Source organism: Hippocampus guttulatus, chromosome 2 (assembly GCF_054856545.1).
Source record: "Hippocampus guttulatus isolate MCC_2025c chromosome 2, RoL_Hgut_1.0, whole genome shotgun sequence".
Classification (NCBI taxonomy): Eukaryota; Metazoa; Chordata; class Actinopteri; order Syngnathiformes; family Syngnathidae; genus Hippocampus; species Hippocampus guttulatus.
In genome coordinates this window covers 8080463-8099297 of record NC_141262.1, presented here as the reverse complement: position 1 = coordinate 8099297, position 18835 = coordinate 8080463, and the positions used below count along the sequence as shown (strand labels likewise).

Genomic DNA, 18835 nt, shown 5'->3' with positions numbered 1-18835 from the left:
CGTTGACACCTTTCTGCAGCTGCTTGGTTTCTTGTTACTGTCAGCTGAAAGTGTATGTGATCCTCCGAGCTCACAACAATCTTCAGTCACACTTCCTCTCTCGGCCTGTGCTAAATCCCTCATCCGTTTGTCAAGGACGGACGGTCAAGTGAAGAATCCAGAGGTCTCATATTTATTAGAGAAGTCGGAACCAGGAAGGCCTCCTCTGCTGGCTTGAACACTATCAGAAAAACTCATCTACATTTACAACCTAAATCCTCATATGAGTTTCATGAAGTTGTAGTCTTTTTTTTCTTTTTTTCCTAACGAGTCTTCAGAAGCAAGAATGCCAGCAAACAGTCCCCCACCAATGTCAGAGAAACCAACAATACATGAGTTAGTAGCTTTAATGCACATCTTGTTAGATACACGTTTTGCTGTGGAACATGTTTTTATCAAACAATTCCAAGCAAATAACAACAGGGCACAAGCTAGACATCAATCTTAAGTGCGTTAACAGACAATTGCATCAAACGGTATAAGAGCAAAAAGCTGAATTTAATGACGCAAAAGGCTGCACATGCAACATGAATGGGTGTGTCTGCGACATTTCTTAGTCATGAGGCAGCTTGGTCTGAGTTTTGGTTCTGATTTAAAAAGGAAAAAAACAACTTTTTTTTTAAAAAATTGAAAACGGTTTCCAAACATGAGGTAGTATGTTCACCCTAAACTTAGGGTCATGTGTTTCCTTTACACACAAGGCCTTAAATCAGCGGTTTACGCTTACCAACCCAAGATGGCTTTTAAAAGGCTCTGTGGCTCATAAAGTGATTATGAATGAGACAAAATCAATATCAAATAGTTTGTTGTAAAATCAGGCACAAGTATTGTTGATTTGGTTAATCGACATCGGTCCTATGCGTCTGGATTTTGCTTTTTCAAAACATTGCAACGTTCAAACTATGTTAAAATACACATTTTGCATTTGTTCTACAATGACAAAATAAGTTTCCAAAGTTGTTATACATGTGGAAGTATCAGTAACAGCATCGTTTTTTTTCCCAAAGGGAAAATCAAGATTGCAGTTGATATAGTATTAATTTATGCCAAAGGCACACAGAAGCCAGAGTACACCGATTAGAAATGTTTTGTACTGCTGAGTGCAGCATGTTCCCCGAGTGCTGAGGTCAATATGAGCTCCACTTTCTAAAATGAGCTCAGCAAATGTGACCTGAGACATAAGAAAAATTAGCTTGAACATGAACATTATACATTCGAGCAACAAGCGATGATGCGGTATCACGTAGCGAATACAATCGACACTTTTACCGTCTAAACACAAAGTGGCAGAAGAGTGATCCTCGTGGGAGGGACACCTGCCTCGCAGCCGAGAGGTTTTGGGTTCAAATCTCAGTTCTGACTTTCCTGTGGTTAATTTGAACGTTCCCACCTCCCGTGCTTGCTTGGTTTGTTCCGGGGACTCGTCCCCCCCCCCCTTTTTTTTTCACATTCGGAAAACATGCATATTTTTGTCGATGAACAGGAAGGATGAATGAACTGGAAGCCCCCTAGTTGCTGAGAGAGGCAATGCTATATAAATCGGGATTATTTGCACGTGTTCAATGGTGATTGCGCTCACGGGCTGATTATCTATCCTTTTCACTGAATACAGAGCAGTCAGTTAATTGTAAACAGAATGTGTAAGTGACAATATCATGCTTTGGAGTAATGGTGCGCATGTCTAGCCCCTAATTTTCCCTGGCCTAGTATGCGCGGCTGGCATATACAATCCACTACATCTTTACTTATATAACAAAGCCCTTTAGAGAACATTTAGCATAAAACAACAAACACATAACATAAAACATTGACAATACAATCGTAATAACAATTCCTGCATATGGCTTTTTGTTTGAAGTGGTTATAAATGGAAAAGGAGATCAGAGATGTCATACGACAATTTTTCATTGGTAGTTATTACTGAGTGCAAGGGCGGACCTGGCATCCAAAACGCAAGCAATTGCTAGATTTTCAGGCACCCTAAAACATTTCATGAAGACGCACATTATAATTGATTGTTAAGAATTGTATAGATTTTGTGCAATTGGTGGTTAATCGTATCGTCAAGCTTTCGAGAAATTTAGCTGTCTCTACATAACGAAATTTGCCGTACTGCGTTGAGCTACATCGGTGCTAGACAAACACTGTACTTAATTAAGGCGGCATTATTTTACCCAGATCCAATGAAAATAGCAATAATCGATCATTTTACCCATGGTTGATTAATCGAATGGAGTCAAATGCACGTACCTATTTTTTCTACTTTTGGCCACTCATGCTATGCCACAATTATTTTTTTCAGTTAAACACCACTGTATATGATGAACTCTATAAGTTTCCATTAAACAAATTGTAAATGCCAGCAAAAGCATCACAAAATAAATCAATACTGATCACACTGCACGTTTCCCGATTGAAAGATAGAACACCCCCCCACCCCTCCACAACGCACACAGGAGCTGATGTTTTCTTTGTCTCATAGCCAACATGCGCCTTGTGATTTGCACCTGTAGTGTAGCTGGTCCCAGGGGTTGTGCACCCCCTTAGAAGTTGAGTTTATCGGAGGTGTAAACACTGGAAAAAGTGGAGTCAGAGGTGAGTGGAAGGTCGGAGGAAAAGCGCAGCTCTTTGAGCTCGAACTTTGGATCGGAGTCCGAGGAGGAACAATCAAATGCCAGGGATGGAGCTGGTGCCACGTTGTGCCCAGTGGAAACAACAGCCTGAGGAGGAGGTTGAAAGACAGCAAATGCTCTTGGTAAGTAGAACTAAGGAATATATCTTGGGCCACCATTAGATGTGTTGTTTAATCAACACTCTGCTAAGGCTAAACTGTCAACATAAACAAAAAAAAACAATTTCTGTTTGGGGGTGGGGGGGGGTGGGTGTCTGGAAATGACATGATATCCAACTGTCTACTCACAGAACATAACAAGACATGAAATTGAAGTGAAGTACCGCACACAACAAATTACTGCATGTTGTGTGGGTGCGTACCTCATGCTGTGTCGGGTTCGGATCCGGATGGATATCCACACTGTTGTAAGCCTGACAGTAAAACAGCATGTTAAGTCACTGCTGGAAAAAAAAGATATCATACACTTGCCTGCTACAATTATCTAAAGCATGCGTCTCAAACTCAGGTCCTCGAGGGCCGCTTTTCTGCCTGTTTTCCATCTCTCCCTGCTGCAACACACAGGATTAAAGTGATCAAGATCCGTATCAGGCTCCAGCACGGATTGCTATTGATCTGATCATTTGAATTGGGTGGGTTGCAGCAGGGAGAGAGAGAAAACATGCAGGGCAGCGGCCCCTGAGGACAGGCGTGTGGGACCCCTGATCTAAATTGATGCTGCAGATGTCCTGGTTTGTCAAGTAATGTATGTAAATAAACCAAATGATACTGGGAGTGTATATGTACAAGTAAGTAACTCAATCATTTGTCCCACGGCAGTATCCTTCTCCAAAGCACAATGTCCAAAAAAAGGCTCCTGTAGACTAACTTGATAAACTTCATGCACTTTCAACGAACTGTCATCGTTTCTTGTAAAGGAACAAAAAAAGATTGTGTACTTTTCTGTCATTCTTCGATTCCCCGGATGCAGTGTGGCATGCAATGCTGAATCTTTTTCGGGCATAAGGTTGTTATTCATGATTGTTTAGGTGTGTTTATGTTGTCCATAGTTCGTTGAATGTGTCTTAAATTAGTTTGATGTCAGGTTAAATTGATGCCGCATATTGTGAAAACGAAACTGTGATTCGTCTGTGAAACCGTTACAATGAAGAAAATCGATGGTTGGAAATGAAAAAAGACATTACAGGTGGCCCGACGGAGGTGGGTGCAGGTGCAGAAGAAGGTCCCCTTGGGACAACAGGATTCACAGGCTGATAGGAGTAAGTTCCAGAGGGTGGTGCCGCTGAGTAACTTGGTCCCGTGGGTTGATTTGTGCCCTGCGATTTGAAAAAGGAATGAAAACAATTGTTTTTAATACTTCCGAATGTGATTCTGAGAGGCCGTTTGAGGAGACACCTACATGGTAATAGACAGCAGGTGCCGGTGCTGCTGCTTGACTTGTTTGAGGAGCGTTTGTTTTGGAAGCACTCTTTTTGCAACAGCATCTTTTTATGCAGCAACAGCAGATAGCAAAGGCAGCAACAATGGCAGCAAAAAGGATGACATAAACATACGCAGGGGTAAGCACTGTGAAAGCAGAGGGATGACGAGTGAGTTAGAAGCCATAGTTACCGTATCAAGATATATTTCTCAATGGTAAAATGCACTGCGTCTCACCTTCTTCTACCGCCACGTTGCCCGCAAACACTAAGAATCCGTTGTTGTCCCGGAGCTCATAGATGCCAGAATCTTCTACTTTTACAGAAAGTATTTCTAGGTTCCGGCTATCCAAGACAAGTCGGTCCTCAAAATGTGAGTCTTCAAAATAGCCATCATTGGTCAAACGTCCAGAGCGCATCACTCTTATAGGATCCGACTCGCCCATCCTCGGTTTGAAGGTGATGTCCCACGGTTTAAAGCTCACAGGGAATCGCATGGTGAAGTGTGTGCCCTCCTTGGGCTGATAGTTACTTGTGTACTCTGTGTGGGATAAAAGGGATTGTTAAAAACAAGACGTTCAGGATCAGGAGGCCAGGCTTTTTAAAGGTCTGGCATCGTTGCTTGGCCAGAAGATTGTCGTCTGCATTTTTTTTTTACATATTTACAGGTACAAGTCGTTCCAAATATGCACCTGTATTGAGATAGGTGGGGGGTGCGGAAGACATGCTTGGGACAGATCAATAGCGCTCGTCTTTGCAAAGTTGTGAAGCATAACGGTATTGATATTTCACATGAATCTAATCCCACTTGAAACATCAAGCATAAAGTGGACATTTGTGGTGAGAGTATTAATTCTGACATGTAGCATTTCTGACGCGTGTCAATAATGTGACGTCATCTTTAACAGCGAATAACTACATCAAGGAGTGTTCGTCTCATTAACCCAAAACATTTCTACCTCCTCCCGCCTTGCTCCTTTGTCAAACTTCTCCCTCCTCGATAGAATTTCTGTTGGGAGGTGCTGGTATGTAAACAAAGGAGTGAGGAGCAAGGACCGAGGAATGCAGTTCAAAGAATGAGATGTGCCCGTAGAAGAAGACGGAAAAGAAAACAATGAAGGAGAAAAAGAAGAATCTGACGGTCCCCCAAAAAAATAAAAAATAAAAAAGAGAAAAAATATTGGAAAAAGTTGTGGTGACAAACTTTGATTTCACCATGATGGAAGCGTGGGTAAAATAAAGACAGTGACTGACTAAGGATGACACTTTTGGTTAAGCTTGAAATAACGACGGACTGACAATGACGGACGGCTGGCCCACCCACTGGCGAATGACAAATGGAGGAAAATGACCTGACACTCTCACCTCTAATGGAAACTAGCAGCGACCGGGATGAGGCTCAAGTGGTTACCTTTCAGCCAACTTTGGAGTAGTCTGCTAGCTCCCTCAGTGATGGCGGAAGCAGCGCGTTGTCAAACAAAGGTGGCAATAATCTACCAAGTATTTTTGTGCGTTTTCAACACTTTCTGGGCAATGTGACCAATTATTTTTGTTAAATATCTGGACCACCACATTCCAGCCATAATAGTGTCCTGTTCAGAGATTTCCATAACAAAATACGGAGAATCTGGAACAGTTGGCAGCTCTGTATTATCCCACCAATAAAATGTAATGTACCAAAAGTGATTGAATGATGATCCATGTCACTAGCTACAATTGGAGACCCATATTCCGCACAACTATTTCCTATCGTAAGCATAGTTTGCAGCCACTCTATCGTGTAGCCTGGCATAAACAAGAACCATTCCACTTCTTGTTCTGTGCCACCAGCTCTCACGGTCAGGTCAAACCAGTTTTCTGAGAAGCCACAAATGCACAGATAGTCCTTAATGCAGCCTTTCCAACACTTACCCTCCTCTAGATTGCTCATCAATAGCCATACCAAGAACAATAGTAGGAAATTCAACCACAAAAAAAGCCTTCTACCACTAGAACACACTATAAATCCCTCACAAATGGTTAAGGATAAACACAGCAGCCAGTGCACATTCAAGAGCTTTACTGAACGAGCGATAATGAAACTAAAACGGAATAAGAACATTCATACAGTAACTGCCACGGCCACAATTGACGCTCAACAACCGCCTCCTGGCTAACCTGAGCTAACAACACTCTCTTTTGCTGGCACACACGTTACAAACCTGGCCAGGCCCCACCTTGCAAAGCCACGCACATTCAAAATCACAGAGACTACATTGTAGAAAGTGAGGATTGCAACCCAAAATGGACAAAATTATTACCTGAACCTCACATGTACATTGCGTAGGCGTATTGATATTTACAATAATATGGCAACATCAATTATTACTCAATTATTCAATGGGAAAGTAATGTGAGAATAACTGATTGTAAAAATAGCTCTAATAAACAGCACTGACCGAGAATGAGGGATCAAGTTGTCCTCCATGTTTGATTATATTATTTAGAGAAGTGGTATGGAAAATAAATGGATGATTGTTTTACACATTTTTAGAATGTAAGAGGAAGTCCAAGTGAACTACCGTACTGTATCACCTTGACACATGTATCCCAGCACTAAAAGACTGTTAACATCTTGCCATAAACAATTTCTTACCAACACTCACCTGTGACTGTAAGTTTTGTCCTTGTCAACAAAGTGTAGTCTTTTTTGCGGAAGTTGTAGTAGCCGTTGTCAGCTTGCGTAATGTCTGACATTTCCCAGTAATTTTGCTTCACCTGGCCCCTGGATGCACCACTGGACTGAGTGCGATTCCACAGGATTACTAGGTCGGAGTTGTCAAACGTGGAGAATTCCAGGATTTCTGCATTACTGGGAATATTGACACGATACCGGCTGTGGTAATACCGCTGCATAGCATCAGCACATTCTAGTAACACACAGAGGGGAAATAGTCAGTCTATTTTAAAATATTAAGAAAAACAAAAACTTTTATTTTTTATTTTGGAACAACAGTCGAATTTCTCATAGTTGTGGTTCAGCATTTATGAATTTGCAGGGGTTTTCTTTTTTTTTTTGTGGTTCAATTCATTCATAGTCGAGCTTTTGTGTACCTTTGAGATGTCTTGCTTTTTTGATGGTCCCTGAATGCACCGTGTGTCTAGAGTGAAATTTCATCCATCCATCCATTTTCTGAACTGTTTTATCCTAACAAGAGTCGGGGGGGGGGGGGGGGGGCTATCCCAGTGGTCTTCGGGCAGTAGGCGGAGGACACTCTGAACGGGTTGCCAGCCAATCGCAGGGCACGCAGAGACGAACAACCATCTGCGCTCACACCTAGGTACAATTTTGAGTGTTCAATCAGCCTGCCATGCATGTTTTTGGAATGTGGGAGGAAACCGGAGTACCCGGAGAAAACCCACGCAGAACATGCAAAATCCACACAGGAAGGCTGGAGGGGCCGGGATCAAACCCAAGACCTCTGCACTGTGAGGTCAATGCACTAACCACTGGACCACCAGGCGATTATGTACCTATATTTCTGCTTGTCTCCCAATGCATCAAATAGCCCGTGTAGACAACATTAATGGAACAAATTTTGCTGGAATCCCCAACATTTACTATTGTGTGTAAAGGCAAAAAAGTAAGTTAAATGATTTCATACTGTTTGTGTAAAATACTACTGCGCATATTGGTTTGCTCATGCATGATGTCAATGCTAATACTATTGAGGAGCCTCATTTCAATGTTTGAAATAATTTATTAACCAAATACAGCAAATATGTAACATGGGATCATGACTGTGCAAGCTAGAAGCATGGTGTTGATGCTTTATGATCCTCTGCGTCTTAAGAGCTTTGCTGCCATCTTCTGGCAGCTCAACACAATAACACCACTCCTTTTTTTTCTTTTTTGGGGGGGCTCAATGAGTAGTGGAGGGACTTAGTCCCTAGCAACAGAGAATGATGAGGCTTCACTGTATTTTCCATTTTACCAGTCAGCGGAACAATGTAATATGATCTTACCTAAAACTTTCAACGTGATCCTATCAAGAAAAAAGCTAGATGAAGATGTGAAGTATCCATTGTCTTTTTCTGTCACGTGTTGCAGAGAAAGACTTCCAAAGGTAACCTTGAAACGTGGATCCATTGCCTGAAAAAATTGACAACACAACTGAAATTTTGGATGAGTTAATGTTTTGTTTTTTTCTAAATGCCAATGTGATCGTCATCATTATTATAACACCAAGACATGCACACCTTGCCATTTTCAAACACTAGTCTCCTGCCTTCACCATTCTTTGGAGAGAAGTAAAGCTTCCCACTGAGTCCAGGTGGTAAATAATCATAGGGAAAGCGAAAAGTTCCACCATAGCACACTTCATGCTGTGCGGCAAATGACCCTGGAATTGGACACAAAGAACAGAGGAGAGAAAAGTTGGGAATGCACTATTAACATACTGCACTGTAGGAGTGTGCAATATAGATGGTATATTCAATATAGGGTTTGAATTTGCCCAAAGGCATGTTTATTACATCTTACTATGCATGCCAGTAACACAGCCTAGTAACCTTTATCAGTCCCACATTGGAGAGATTTGCATTGTTACAGCAGCGATAGTGGATACAAGAAATAGAAAAACATCGCAACATAGAAGAGATTTATTAAATTATGAATTAGTAAAATATTTTTACCCCTAATTTTCAATTGGTATATACCATCTACCATTACTATGAAGGGATTGAATTTGTCCATGATATGAATTTTGGGCCATATCGGCCAGCCCGACTGCACGCTATGCTGGCCATTTGTGTCCACCTTAGTTCACTTGGCGAACTCTTAATAGTAATGTTTATTGCCTTCCACTGCCATGGGACATTTTTTTTCCACACTAGTAGGGCAGCTTTGCCATACTAGTTTGACTGTAGTGCATCTTACTCGTGGATGTTTTAGTGACTATTTAGTCACTAAAACATCCACGAGTAAGATGCACTTTGACATTTCGCTGCAGATGTTAGCAAGGGTCATGGAAGTTGACACACATGAATTGCCTTCGCGGGCCACATAAAATGACGTGGCGGGCCGGATCTGGCCCCTGGACCTTCAATTTGACATGTAGTGCTACTAGCAAGGTCCAGCAGGCTACTATTGCATGACATGTTTGCTAGCTGGGCCAAATAGTGTCACTAGGGCAGCATAGCAATTTACTACTAAAGTTTAATTGCACAAGTACTGATTATTTCTAACATGGATATGAAAGATAATAAATAAATGCTCTAACGGCTTTCCTTAACAGCGTTCATGTGTTATTGCTTGTGCGTAATTGAGCTTTTACTCACCGCAGAGGAAGCATTGAAGCAAAAGGAATACGAGCAACATGTCCTGTACAAAAACACCACGGCGATATATGCATTGTTGATTATACACAGAACGAAACTTCACGCTTCAACACACGATTTTCTTTTGGTAACTTAAACTTACTCGGGTATTGATGGGCGATTTCCCCTCCGAACAAGCCGAATTACTGTAATCACAAGGACACATACAAACTGGGCGAGGCTTTTCTCTTGTCGGGACGTCACTGCTGCGTCTGATGTACGCACACTGTCGGTTGCCACTCACTCGGGACAACATTAGCAAGTTGAGAAGTTCCCTTTATTTAGAAGTTCTTACAAAGCGCTTCACTTATAGAATGTGTACCTTTTTTTACACATATAAAGGAACTATAAATACAACGTATTACGTTAAAAACATCAATTTAGCAAATCAAAACAAATTTTAAAAAACTTCAAAAGACGATACAATAATCGCGCTGACACGTGAAATAAGCGTATAAGTGATGATCATTACTGCGATTGGCTGGCAACTGATTCAGGGTGCCCCCCGCCTACTGCCCGAAGACGGCTGGGATAGGCTCCGGCACCTACCGCGACCCTAGTGAGGATCAAGCGGTTCGGAAAATGGATGGATGGATGATGATCATTATAAGTGCATGTTATAACAGCCTTAAAAAAAGTACACAGAAGAGGCCATTTTTAGTGACAACAATATAGGGACTGCAAGGCTCAATCACATTTAATTTTTTTTTAAACAAATGTTGAAAAATCATTGGGTACACTTGCACAATGTCATGCAATACACGAGGCCAACAAATCTAATCAAACAAAAACGCTCTCTTGACAAATATATATATATATATATGGAATAATAAGAACAAGACTAAGAATAACATAAATCAGAGGTGTCAAACTTGTCTCCGAGAGCGGGTCATAATGGTGAGGCCACATAAATTGTAAAGTAAAATATAATGTATAAACCTATGAGTGGAATAGAAAGCTAAATATTTAACCAGAAGCTGAGTTTCACCGCGTTTGTTTGCGGACTAGGCATGTGGTTACAGCACTTTGCACACTTCTTGTCACAGTAGGTTCTGTATAGGTACCATGACCGTTACCCCATCATGTTGCCTAATTGTCCCTACATTTGGTAATGATATTTCATTTTTCATTTAATTTCATATACAGGGACTTTATTGTCCCCAAAGGAAATTTGTCATGAGCACTCAACTGGTGCTGCAGTTTGCAGTTGGCAGTATCATACAAACACCAGGACGACACACACCACGATCCCATGAAAAAGACAATCCCAAGGATGCCCAAGTCCAGTCCCCGAGAGCCCCTATCCAACACACCTGATTCTATATATATATATATATAATTAGTTTTTGTTTTTTAACGGTTTCAAATAAATTCGTTTTTTGTGATTAATCAAAGAGCCACTCAGAGTGTAGTTGCGGGCAGCACGCAGCCCACGAGCTACCAGTTGACCATCCTTGATCTGTGAATAATCAATTAATACAATTATTGTCATTTAGCAAATATATACAGATCACTGCCTGATCATTTGAATCACGTATGTTGAAAGAGGGAGCCATCTAAAACTAGCTGAACAGGGGCTCTTGAGCACCGGGCTTGGGCACCACTGGTCTAAATGCAGGCAGAACAATTAAAAGCTCTTAGACTAGATGGCAGAAGGTAAAATTAACCTGTGTGCACTTGTTGCCATTCCTACAACAAAATAGTTTTGTATTCAATTAAAGTTTCATAGATTTCACACCAAGTTCAAATGCGAATCAAATGAGAAAACCTCATTATTTTTTTTCAGAAGCGTATAAATAATTTTTTTTGTAATTTTAATTGATGGTGTGCAACGTGGCTTCTCTAATGGAAAATATGTCCCAGTTTGCTCAAAAACGTTTTGAAATGTATGAACATATACATATGTAAGAATAATTCATGTTATGACTGTTGTATTGTAATCTATAGTAGTTAAGAAAGTGGCAAAAGGAATTCAACACAGGTGTGCCACGCCTCAATTTAGATTTTCCATCACTGTGGCAGTTTTTCTTCAAACCCACTTCATTTCCTTTTCGTATCGAAAGAGGTGAGAGCGTTCCATTCATTCATTCATCTATTTATTGTTCCTGTGTTTTATGGGTTTTACACTGAATTATATTTTATTGTTGTCGGTAGTGTGACTTAATTGTATATTCTCTGTGTTTTGAACGAGTTGTACAGCACTTTGGGTCACCTTGTAAATTTTCTCGATATATATCAGTGTGGACGGGTTGGATAGGGAATTATAATTGTTTCAAATTCAGCACGAAACCTTTGTGCGATATATCAGTGGTCACATGCAAAATAACATCACTTATGTATGGATCAATTCAATCTAAAGTTCATGTTAAATGTCTGGTCTTTGGACATGTAACGCTTACCGCTTGTTTTTGTCTGTTCTGGCTGTATCATGCTGACTTCCACCGCCCCCGGCCCCCTTCATTTACAATCAATCTCAATCTTGGCGCAAAACCCTGCAGTGGGAGACTGCACCGTTAGGAAGGGTTTGCTCAAAGAGCGTATCTGTTTCCTGGAGTTAACCAATGTAATACTTAGTGCGACGCAGCTGACGTAAAAGCAGTCGAGAATACAGCCGACATATCACCATAAATAATTGGGGGAAGCCACTGCGCTTGCGTGCTGCGGATCAACGTTTATACCCGTTTACCCCCATTCATGTAAAACATTCCTAAATATCTTCCCGTGGAGTTGTTTCTCGCGTATCCTGCAGGTGGGTCCGAACTGTTTTGGGTTGAAAGTGTGATGACGTTTAGATAATCAATAAGTGATCATCCGGATCGTTGGACATGGCTTGTCTGAGCAGGGCGTCTTCAGGCCGTCGCGTCACTGAGGTCTGCCTTAGATTTGCTTGCTGCACCTTGCTCGCTGTTTGCAGGTGTGCATGGACGATAACTGTCCCGCTTCGAGATAACAACACACCACGAGATGGATGCAAACTTGTTCGTTTTTTTTTTTTTTGCATTGCTGTCACCTGTGTGGAAAGATGAGACAACCTGACTCTTTTTTTGTCCATCCAGAAGATGTGCCCCTCCGCCCTGCTCGCAGTCCTCTCCAGCCTTCCTTTTGCTGTGGGTGAGTTGTCTTTCAATCATTTTGACAGCACTTGCAGTCTAACAAAGGATATAGGAGAATGTGGCTATCAGATTTTACACCTGTTAACATGCGTTCACAGCAATGTCAAGGTCAATGAGAGTTTTTATTAAGGTGCCTTAAACCAGTGATGACCAATCTCTGTGCCGTGATACCATGGGTGTGCCGTGAGGAATCCTCAAATTATGCACTTTCACCTTATTGGTCAGAAATGTATGATTTATTTACTACAAATAATCTATCATTTCTACATGTCAGCAACGTATAGTGGCGGGCATAATAATTAAATGCCCTTCCATTAGCTGGCAGAAGTTGCTTAATTGAACTGCGTATCAACCTTTTGTGATATTTTTGCTTGCTGTTGTGCTGTGAGATTGTTGTAATGTGAAACATGTGGCTTGGCTCAATCAAGGTTGGTAAACAGATGCCTTGAGAGCCAAAAACAGTCACTACGTTTTGGCATGCCATTGAATAGCTCTGGACTGTTGACATAGTGTATAAAAAAAACACTTATTTGTGACTAATGGTAATTGCTTACATTTGTGTACTATATGTATTTTGTATACACCCTATATAGTATGTAGTATATATTTGACCCGAAATAGTCCTGAATGATCTCTATGTCCTTTTTGAAATTATATATAGTATAGCTTACAGTATATATATAGCATAGCTAACCACTCCTCCACTGTGTCAGTATACAGTAAATAATCCATCGTTCCATCCATCCATTTTTCTATATAGTGCTTGTCCTGAGCTGGGATAAGATTCAGTGCGCCCCGCGACCCTTGTTATCATTATTATTATGATTATTATTATTATTAGTAGTAGTAGTAGTAGTAGTAGTTCATCACTGTTTATACATTACACATTACCAAGTGTAATCGTTAACACACAGAGTTTACAATATTATCTCTCTGAGAGTGAGAGAGAGTGTGTGTTTGTGTATTGGCTCTTATAAGAGGTCCAGAGGAAAACTGTGGCCTGCGTGAATGTCAGTGATTCATAATATACTAGTACGACATAGTATTTGGATCCATATTCACAAAGGCAAAATATGAGGTGTGGACTTTTTAGACATAACCATGAATGAGTTGGGTCAACAGTCAGGGTTTTCATATTTGACGAAAGAAGTTTTATCAAAAGTCCAAAAGGATTTTAGTTACTTTATTATTATATGATACGATAGTGTTTGTAAAGGAGCATTCCTCTCATGCAGACTATTAACTTGTTCAAGACCTTTCTGGTTATTGCATTGCGTGGAGAGTTTAAACACAATTTTGCTTCCTTACAGGTTGGGTCGTACTTGGTGAGCCAACAGAAATATTTTATCCTATTCTTTTCTCATCGGAAATCAGCAAAAAATATTCTTGACTTTCTTTTCCATTTTGACAGGTGACAGAGAAGAAGTTCAGATGGTTTGTGCCGGGAAGGAATTTCGTTTGCCGGTCTACTCTACATCAAGAACTGTGACTTTTACTCAGAACTCTGCAGGACCGAGGCGCATTCTCCTCGAGAAGACCATTGTGAGGGAAATGTTGTGCTGTGACTTCTGTTTTGTGTTGTAACGTACACAGATAACAAACCTAAATTCTTTATTCAGGTAAATGACCCTCGTTTTAAGTGGACCAAAGATAAGATGCTGGTCCTGAAAAATGTGACCCATGCGGACCAGGGACTTTATTCAATCAAATTGTCTTCCGGATTCACCTATGAAACCGTTCGTCTGACAGTTTCAGGTTGGATACTTTTCTCTGTTTTGTTAAATCAACACTTTTCAGTCTTTGTTATGCTTAATTTGTTTTACTTGAGGTTCACTAAACCCATACCTCCATGCCCACTGTCCAAACCATATTTCTTGTTCTTTTTGTCAGATAGCAGTGCTCACAACTCCTCCAGGCACTCTCTAATATTTTACTATATTATAACAGATAGTAATAAAATAATTAAATCAAATGTAAAGAATTAAACAGTTTTGTACATTATTATTAACTGTGATTGTAGGCCCCTTTCTGGTGTTTACATCATTGGCCACCTTGGGACAATATGATATAGGCATACGGATGTATGGGTAGACAGTAATAACTTCTTGTTAAGCTGCAGTCATTTTTTTATATACATATATATATATATATATATATATATAAAATAATAAAGGATAAAGTATATATGACTGTGCGTATTGACTTCAAAATGCAAAGTACCTTGGGCTCACATTGCGAACATCATGTGACCAAACCCAGAGAACGTGTGAGCTTTAATGTCAACATGCCGTCACGTCCAGTTGATGGCTAAGGGCAGTACTGTATAATGTCAAAATGTCTGTTCCCTGAGATGGCTGAAAGCTTGTGAATTCATCTTCTCAGTTCTTATTCCGCAATATTCATCAAAATAAGAGTGTTGATGCATAGAACATACAGGGTGACCGAAGGAATTTGGCATTATTTTAAAAGGAATTTAAAAAAACACGAAGTCCAACTCATTAAGATTGAACAGTTTAGTTGTTGAATATCATAAATTTACTCTGGGACTGATTTCATAAGTTTTCACTATGCGCACTCCCTGTGACAAGGCACACATCAGGTCGATAGTTAAGCTCTTGCCAAACACGCTGTAGCATGTCCATGATAACGTGATCCAGTGCTGAAGTGATTCCCTGCCTGAATTCAGCAATGCAAGCAGGAAGAGACATAGACCACTTAAAAAAAAACCCATTAAATAGAAAATCTTGATCTGAGTCTCTACATTCTGTCCAAATTTGAGGTTATTTCATCACTTGCCAAAATGATTGGCTTCTGATCGTACTTTTCACACATTTATCCGCCCATAGAGTGCATCAAGTCCTACTACAGAAACTACGGCGAGAACTTTGAGCACAACATCCCCGAAAACAGCTTCGTACTGGAGTTTGCTCCCCGAGGCGCTCCGTCTGAGGCGATGCCAATAGTCCTGTGGAACCGGACCGACCCTGATACCAGCGTTGCCGGTCGGGGCAGGCTGCTGCGAGACAGGAAGGTGTGGGTGGCTGACAGAGTGACGCAAGCCGACCAAGGCAACTACACAGTGCGTGACGCTGAGGGGAAAGTGTTGTCTCGCAGCACCCTCACTGTCCGCGGTGAGAAACAACAAATGAATCATACCTTCATTGTTGAACAACACGAATGATCTTTTTTTTTTTTTTTCTCCTCCCAATCCTGTATCACATCACCGCTCATGGATGCAGGACACACTTTCAATGTGACCCGCTTCACCAAAGAGTCTCTGAACCTCCCTCTCTTCCTCCCCGTGCCACGTGCCTACCTCATCTTTACCCCCACCCGACACCTCGACGAATCCTCGTTGGGGCCTTTCGACTCCAAGCCCCCCCGCAGCCCCGTGCAGTTAATGCGGGAGGGTCACATCACTGACCATGACATGCGATACAGAGGCCTGGTCTCCGTGGGCAGGAACGGCTCCATCAACGAGGTGGTCATTGCGAGGCTGACCTCGAGGCACGATGGCGTCTATGAGATCAGAGACATTAATGGCAACCTGGTGTCGTCCACCTTGTTGCAGGTGATTGGTGAGTAACACGCTTGACACACAATTTCTCCTTAGGGTCTGCGGTGAGAGTAACAAAGTACAAATAGTCTAATTGAGGGGTGCCTGATACATCGATCGTGATTGACCGGTAGCCTGCGAACTGGTCCCAAGTCCATTGTGAGGGGTGACTGGTGTGTCTGTGTGCGTGTTATTAATATTATATATTTTTGTGTTTGTGCACATTCAGCATCCTGTCAGTTTCACGTTCACAATTTTTTTTAAAAGTCTTTAAAAAATAAAACAAATGAGCGAGTCACCTTTAAACTATGTTGGTGCATGATCTGTATTCCCGGAAGTTCTTCGCTGTCAGCAGTCTGCAATTGCAGCTTGCAATCAGACCTGTTGCGATATATCTATTTTATTATTATTATTATTAGTATTATTGTCATTCCAAGTTTGCTTCATGTACAATTCACCGATGGAACTGGCAAAGAATGGGAATTTTAAGCATCACAAAAAGCGTTTTAAAACGGCAACGTGAGCTACGATAGTGATGTTGATGCAGTTAACATGCTGCAAAAGTGCGTCCCATGCCTCCGTCGTGTCAGGTCTCCCACTAAGGTAGGCCGTGATTTCCTTTTCATAATCTCACAAACTCTTGTATCTACTTTATTTTTCTCCTTGGTTTATTTTAAGGGGCATTATCGCTGTTGCTCATCATCATCATTTTCTGATAACTTTTCACTTTTACATTTGCTCCCTACATTTGAAAACAGATACTTTGTCAAAATAGTCTTGTCAATTTTGGTGAATGAAATACAATGAAAATGAGTGCTTTTTAAGAATATTTTAAATATTTCTTTTGGTATTAATATATGACTGTACACAAAAAAGGTTGACCAGTTGTTTGGGAATTTATCGCACGATACATACTGCCTAGAGTAACCATTGGCTTCTGCTAACTTCCTCGTTGTCTAATTGCTGTAGAAAGGGGGAGCAGGTGGCGAGCGCTTCTCAAGTCCATCACTGTCCCTTCCGGCATGTTTGTGTCTCTGGCCGGTTTCATCCTGTTCATGAAGCGTTACCCCAACTGCAGCTTGTCGCAGCTCATCGCCTGCCTAAGGACGAATCGGACGCCACAAGCCCAGCCCCCAAGGGTCAACATCCAGGTGAGCAGGTCGCTTGTAACAACAAAGATGCCTTGTTGCTTACAAAGAGCTGGGGGTTTTTTTCCCAAGGTCAAGAGGAGCCTACTGTATTTCATTTTGGTGGAATCCAAGGGTCTTTTTCCCCCTTGATTTCTCAATTACAATAACACATCTTAATGCCAAAATACGTAGACTGTTGTTTGCGTCGATGCAGATCCAAATTATGAGGCGGACGCGGGCCATATCCACAGTAGTGTAGGGGTGTATTTGCAGCTACATGGCTGTTGTTTATGTTTCATTTAGAACTACAGCCAGCCAAACCCTCAGCCAGCGGGATACTATAATCACGGCCAGCAGCAGGGAACACCGAGAAAATGGACGCAGAGAGCCAGTCCAATTCATACTGTAAGTGGCTCACACCTTGATTGACTGGACAACTATACACACACTTTGCCTTTATTTGTTGCCGTTTGTATTTCCAGGGTTACACTTCCGTTATGGAAAGAGCTCCACCTCAACTCACTCCTGTTCACACGAGGGCTGAAAATTATGAAACCCAAAGACGTGTGAGCTCCCCCTGTCACAATTCAACTGCAGAGGTATGCCAGATTTTTGCATGTAGAGGCTTTTTTTTTTTCCATTAAATCACTCATTTCCTTCTTTGCAGGTAACGTCAAATGATGAAGAAAGGAGGATTTCCTTTCCAGTGCCTGGAGCATCAGATTGCCTGCAGTCCTCCGAAGGTTGCGTTCAGTTCCAGATCAAAAAAGTACCAGTTCAAGAAAGACGGAGCAGGACAAATGAGTATTATACCGCTCTGCCGCTGGATACAGATATGTCTGACACCTGCAGCATTTATACTTCCGAAAAGCTGAACTTCTTATAATGCATGGAGTGGTGGCAGAGAAGCATGTGGAGAAAGAGAAGAAAAACCTTACCTGTGCCTTTTGCAACAAAGTCTATCTTGTGCTTCCAGTGGTTAGACATCCATATTGCATGCCATTATTGTCAGTGTAATGGTATTTTTGAAGCATGAGCTGAATATTATCCTTCCTGCTTTATACATTTATTCACTCTGACTCTGCCAGAGATTCGTAAGTCTCCGCTGTCCTCTGATGCTACCTACCTCCAGACCCTCAGGACCACCGTGATATGCACTGTATATATTTGCTGAATCTGTCCAAGTGTTTGCGTGTGCGCTCAGTGAGCTCGCTAGGTATCGAGGACTAGAAATAGAAATTAGGCTGTGTTTGAAAAAGGGAACATTAACTCATTGTACTAACATAGAGAAGGAATTTATTCTTGTCATCAACCTATTCAAACTGAAATGAATGGTCATGTTAAATGTCTGTGATGTAAGATCATAATTTTACCATAAGAACTCCTGGGGCACTGTGCAACCATGAAATGTTCTGTACAAATGTCCCACCAAATTTTGTAATAACCTGTGAACCTTGTCAAGAGCAAAATATTGATCACCAAACCCATCCGGGGAATGAAAACGACTGAACTTGTAATATTTTTGCAATATGAAAACGTGTATCATTCCTTTTAAAATAAATATATATCTTATCAGATTCTGATTTGGT

General features: G+C 41.2%; 2 protein-coding genes across 7 annotated transcripts; one reads left to right on the top strand and one right to left on the bottom strand.

The window, feature by feature from the left end:
- Positions 1 to 370: 370 nt before the first annotated feature.
- Positions 371 to 9636, bottom strand: LOC147208370 (uncharacterized). 2 transcript variants are annotated; one of them, XM_086133998.1, is made up of 10 exons: positions 9551 to 9636; positions 9409 to 9451; positions 8329 to 8471; positions 8095 to 8221; positions 6735 to 6998; positions 4328 to 4630; positions 4071 to 4237; positions 3856 to 3987; positions 3034 to 3084; positions 371 to 2759 (listed from the first exon to the last, which is right to left on the bottom strand). In XM_086133998.1, exons 1-10 carry the CDS (start codon positions 9611 to 9613, stop codon positions 2583 to 2585), a joined length of 1470 nt encoding a protein of 489 aa, XP_085990124.1. In that variant the 5' UTR covers positions 9614 to 9636; the 3' UTR covers positions 371 to 2582. The 2 variants fall into 2 exon arrangements, with proteins under 2 accessions (XP_085990124.1, XP_085990132.1); XM_086134006.1 differs by lacking the exons at positions 371 to 2759; positions 3034 to 3084 and adding an exon at positions 3091 to 3222.
- Positions 9637 to 12070: 2434 nt separating this feature from the next.
- Positions 12071 to 18821, top strand: LOC147208369 (uncharacterized). 5 transcript variants are annotated; one of them, XM_086133952.1, is made up of 11 exons: positions 12071 to 12196; positions 12504 to 12558; positions 13871 to 13885; positions 13972 to 14102; positions 14180 to 14315; positions 15407 to 15691; positions 15800 to 16138; positions 17086 to 17267; positions 17550 to 17651; positions 17729 to 17845; positions 17914 to 18821. In XM_086133952.1, exons 2-11 carry the CDS (start codon positions 12507 to 12509, stop codon positions 18130 to 18132), a joined length of 1578 nt encoding a protein of 525 aa, XP_085990078.1. In that variant the 5' UTR covers positions 12071 to 12196; positions 12504 to 12506; the 3' UTR covers positions 18133 to 18821. The 5 variants fall into 5 exon arrangements, with proteins under 5 accessions (XP_085990078.1, XP_085990095.1, XP_085990103.1 ...); XM_086133961.1 differs by having other exon boundaries at positions 12096 to 12196; positions 12507 to 12558; XM_086133969.1 differs by lacking the exon at positions 13871 to 13885.
- The last annotated feature ends 14 nt before the right edge of the window (positions 18822 to 18835 follow it).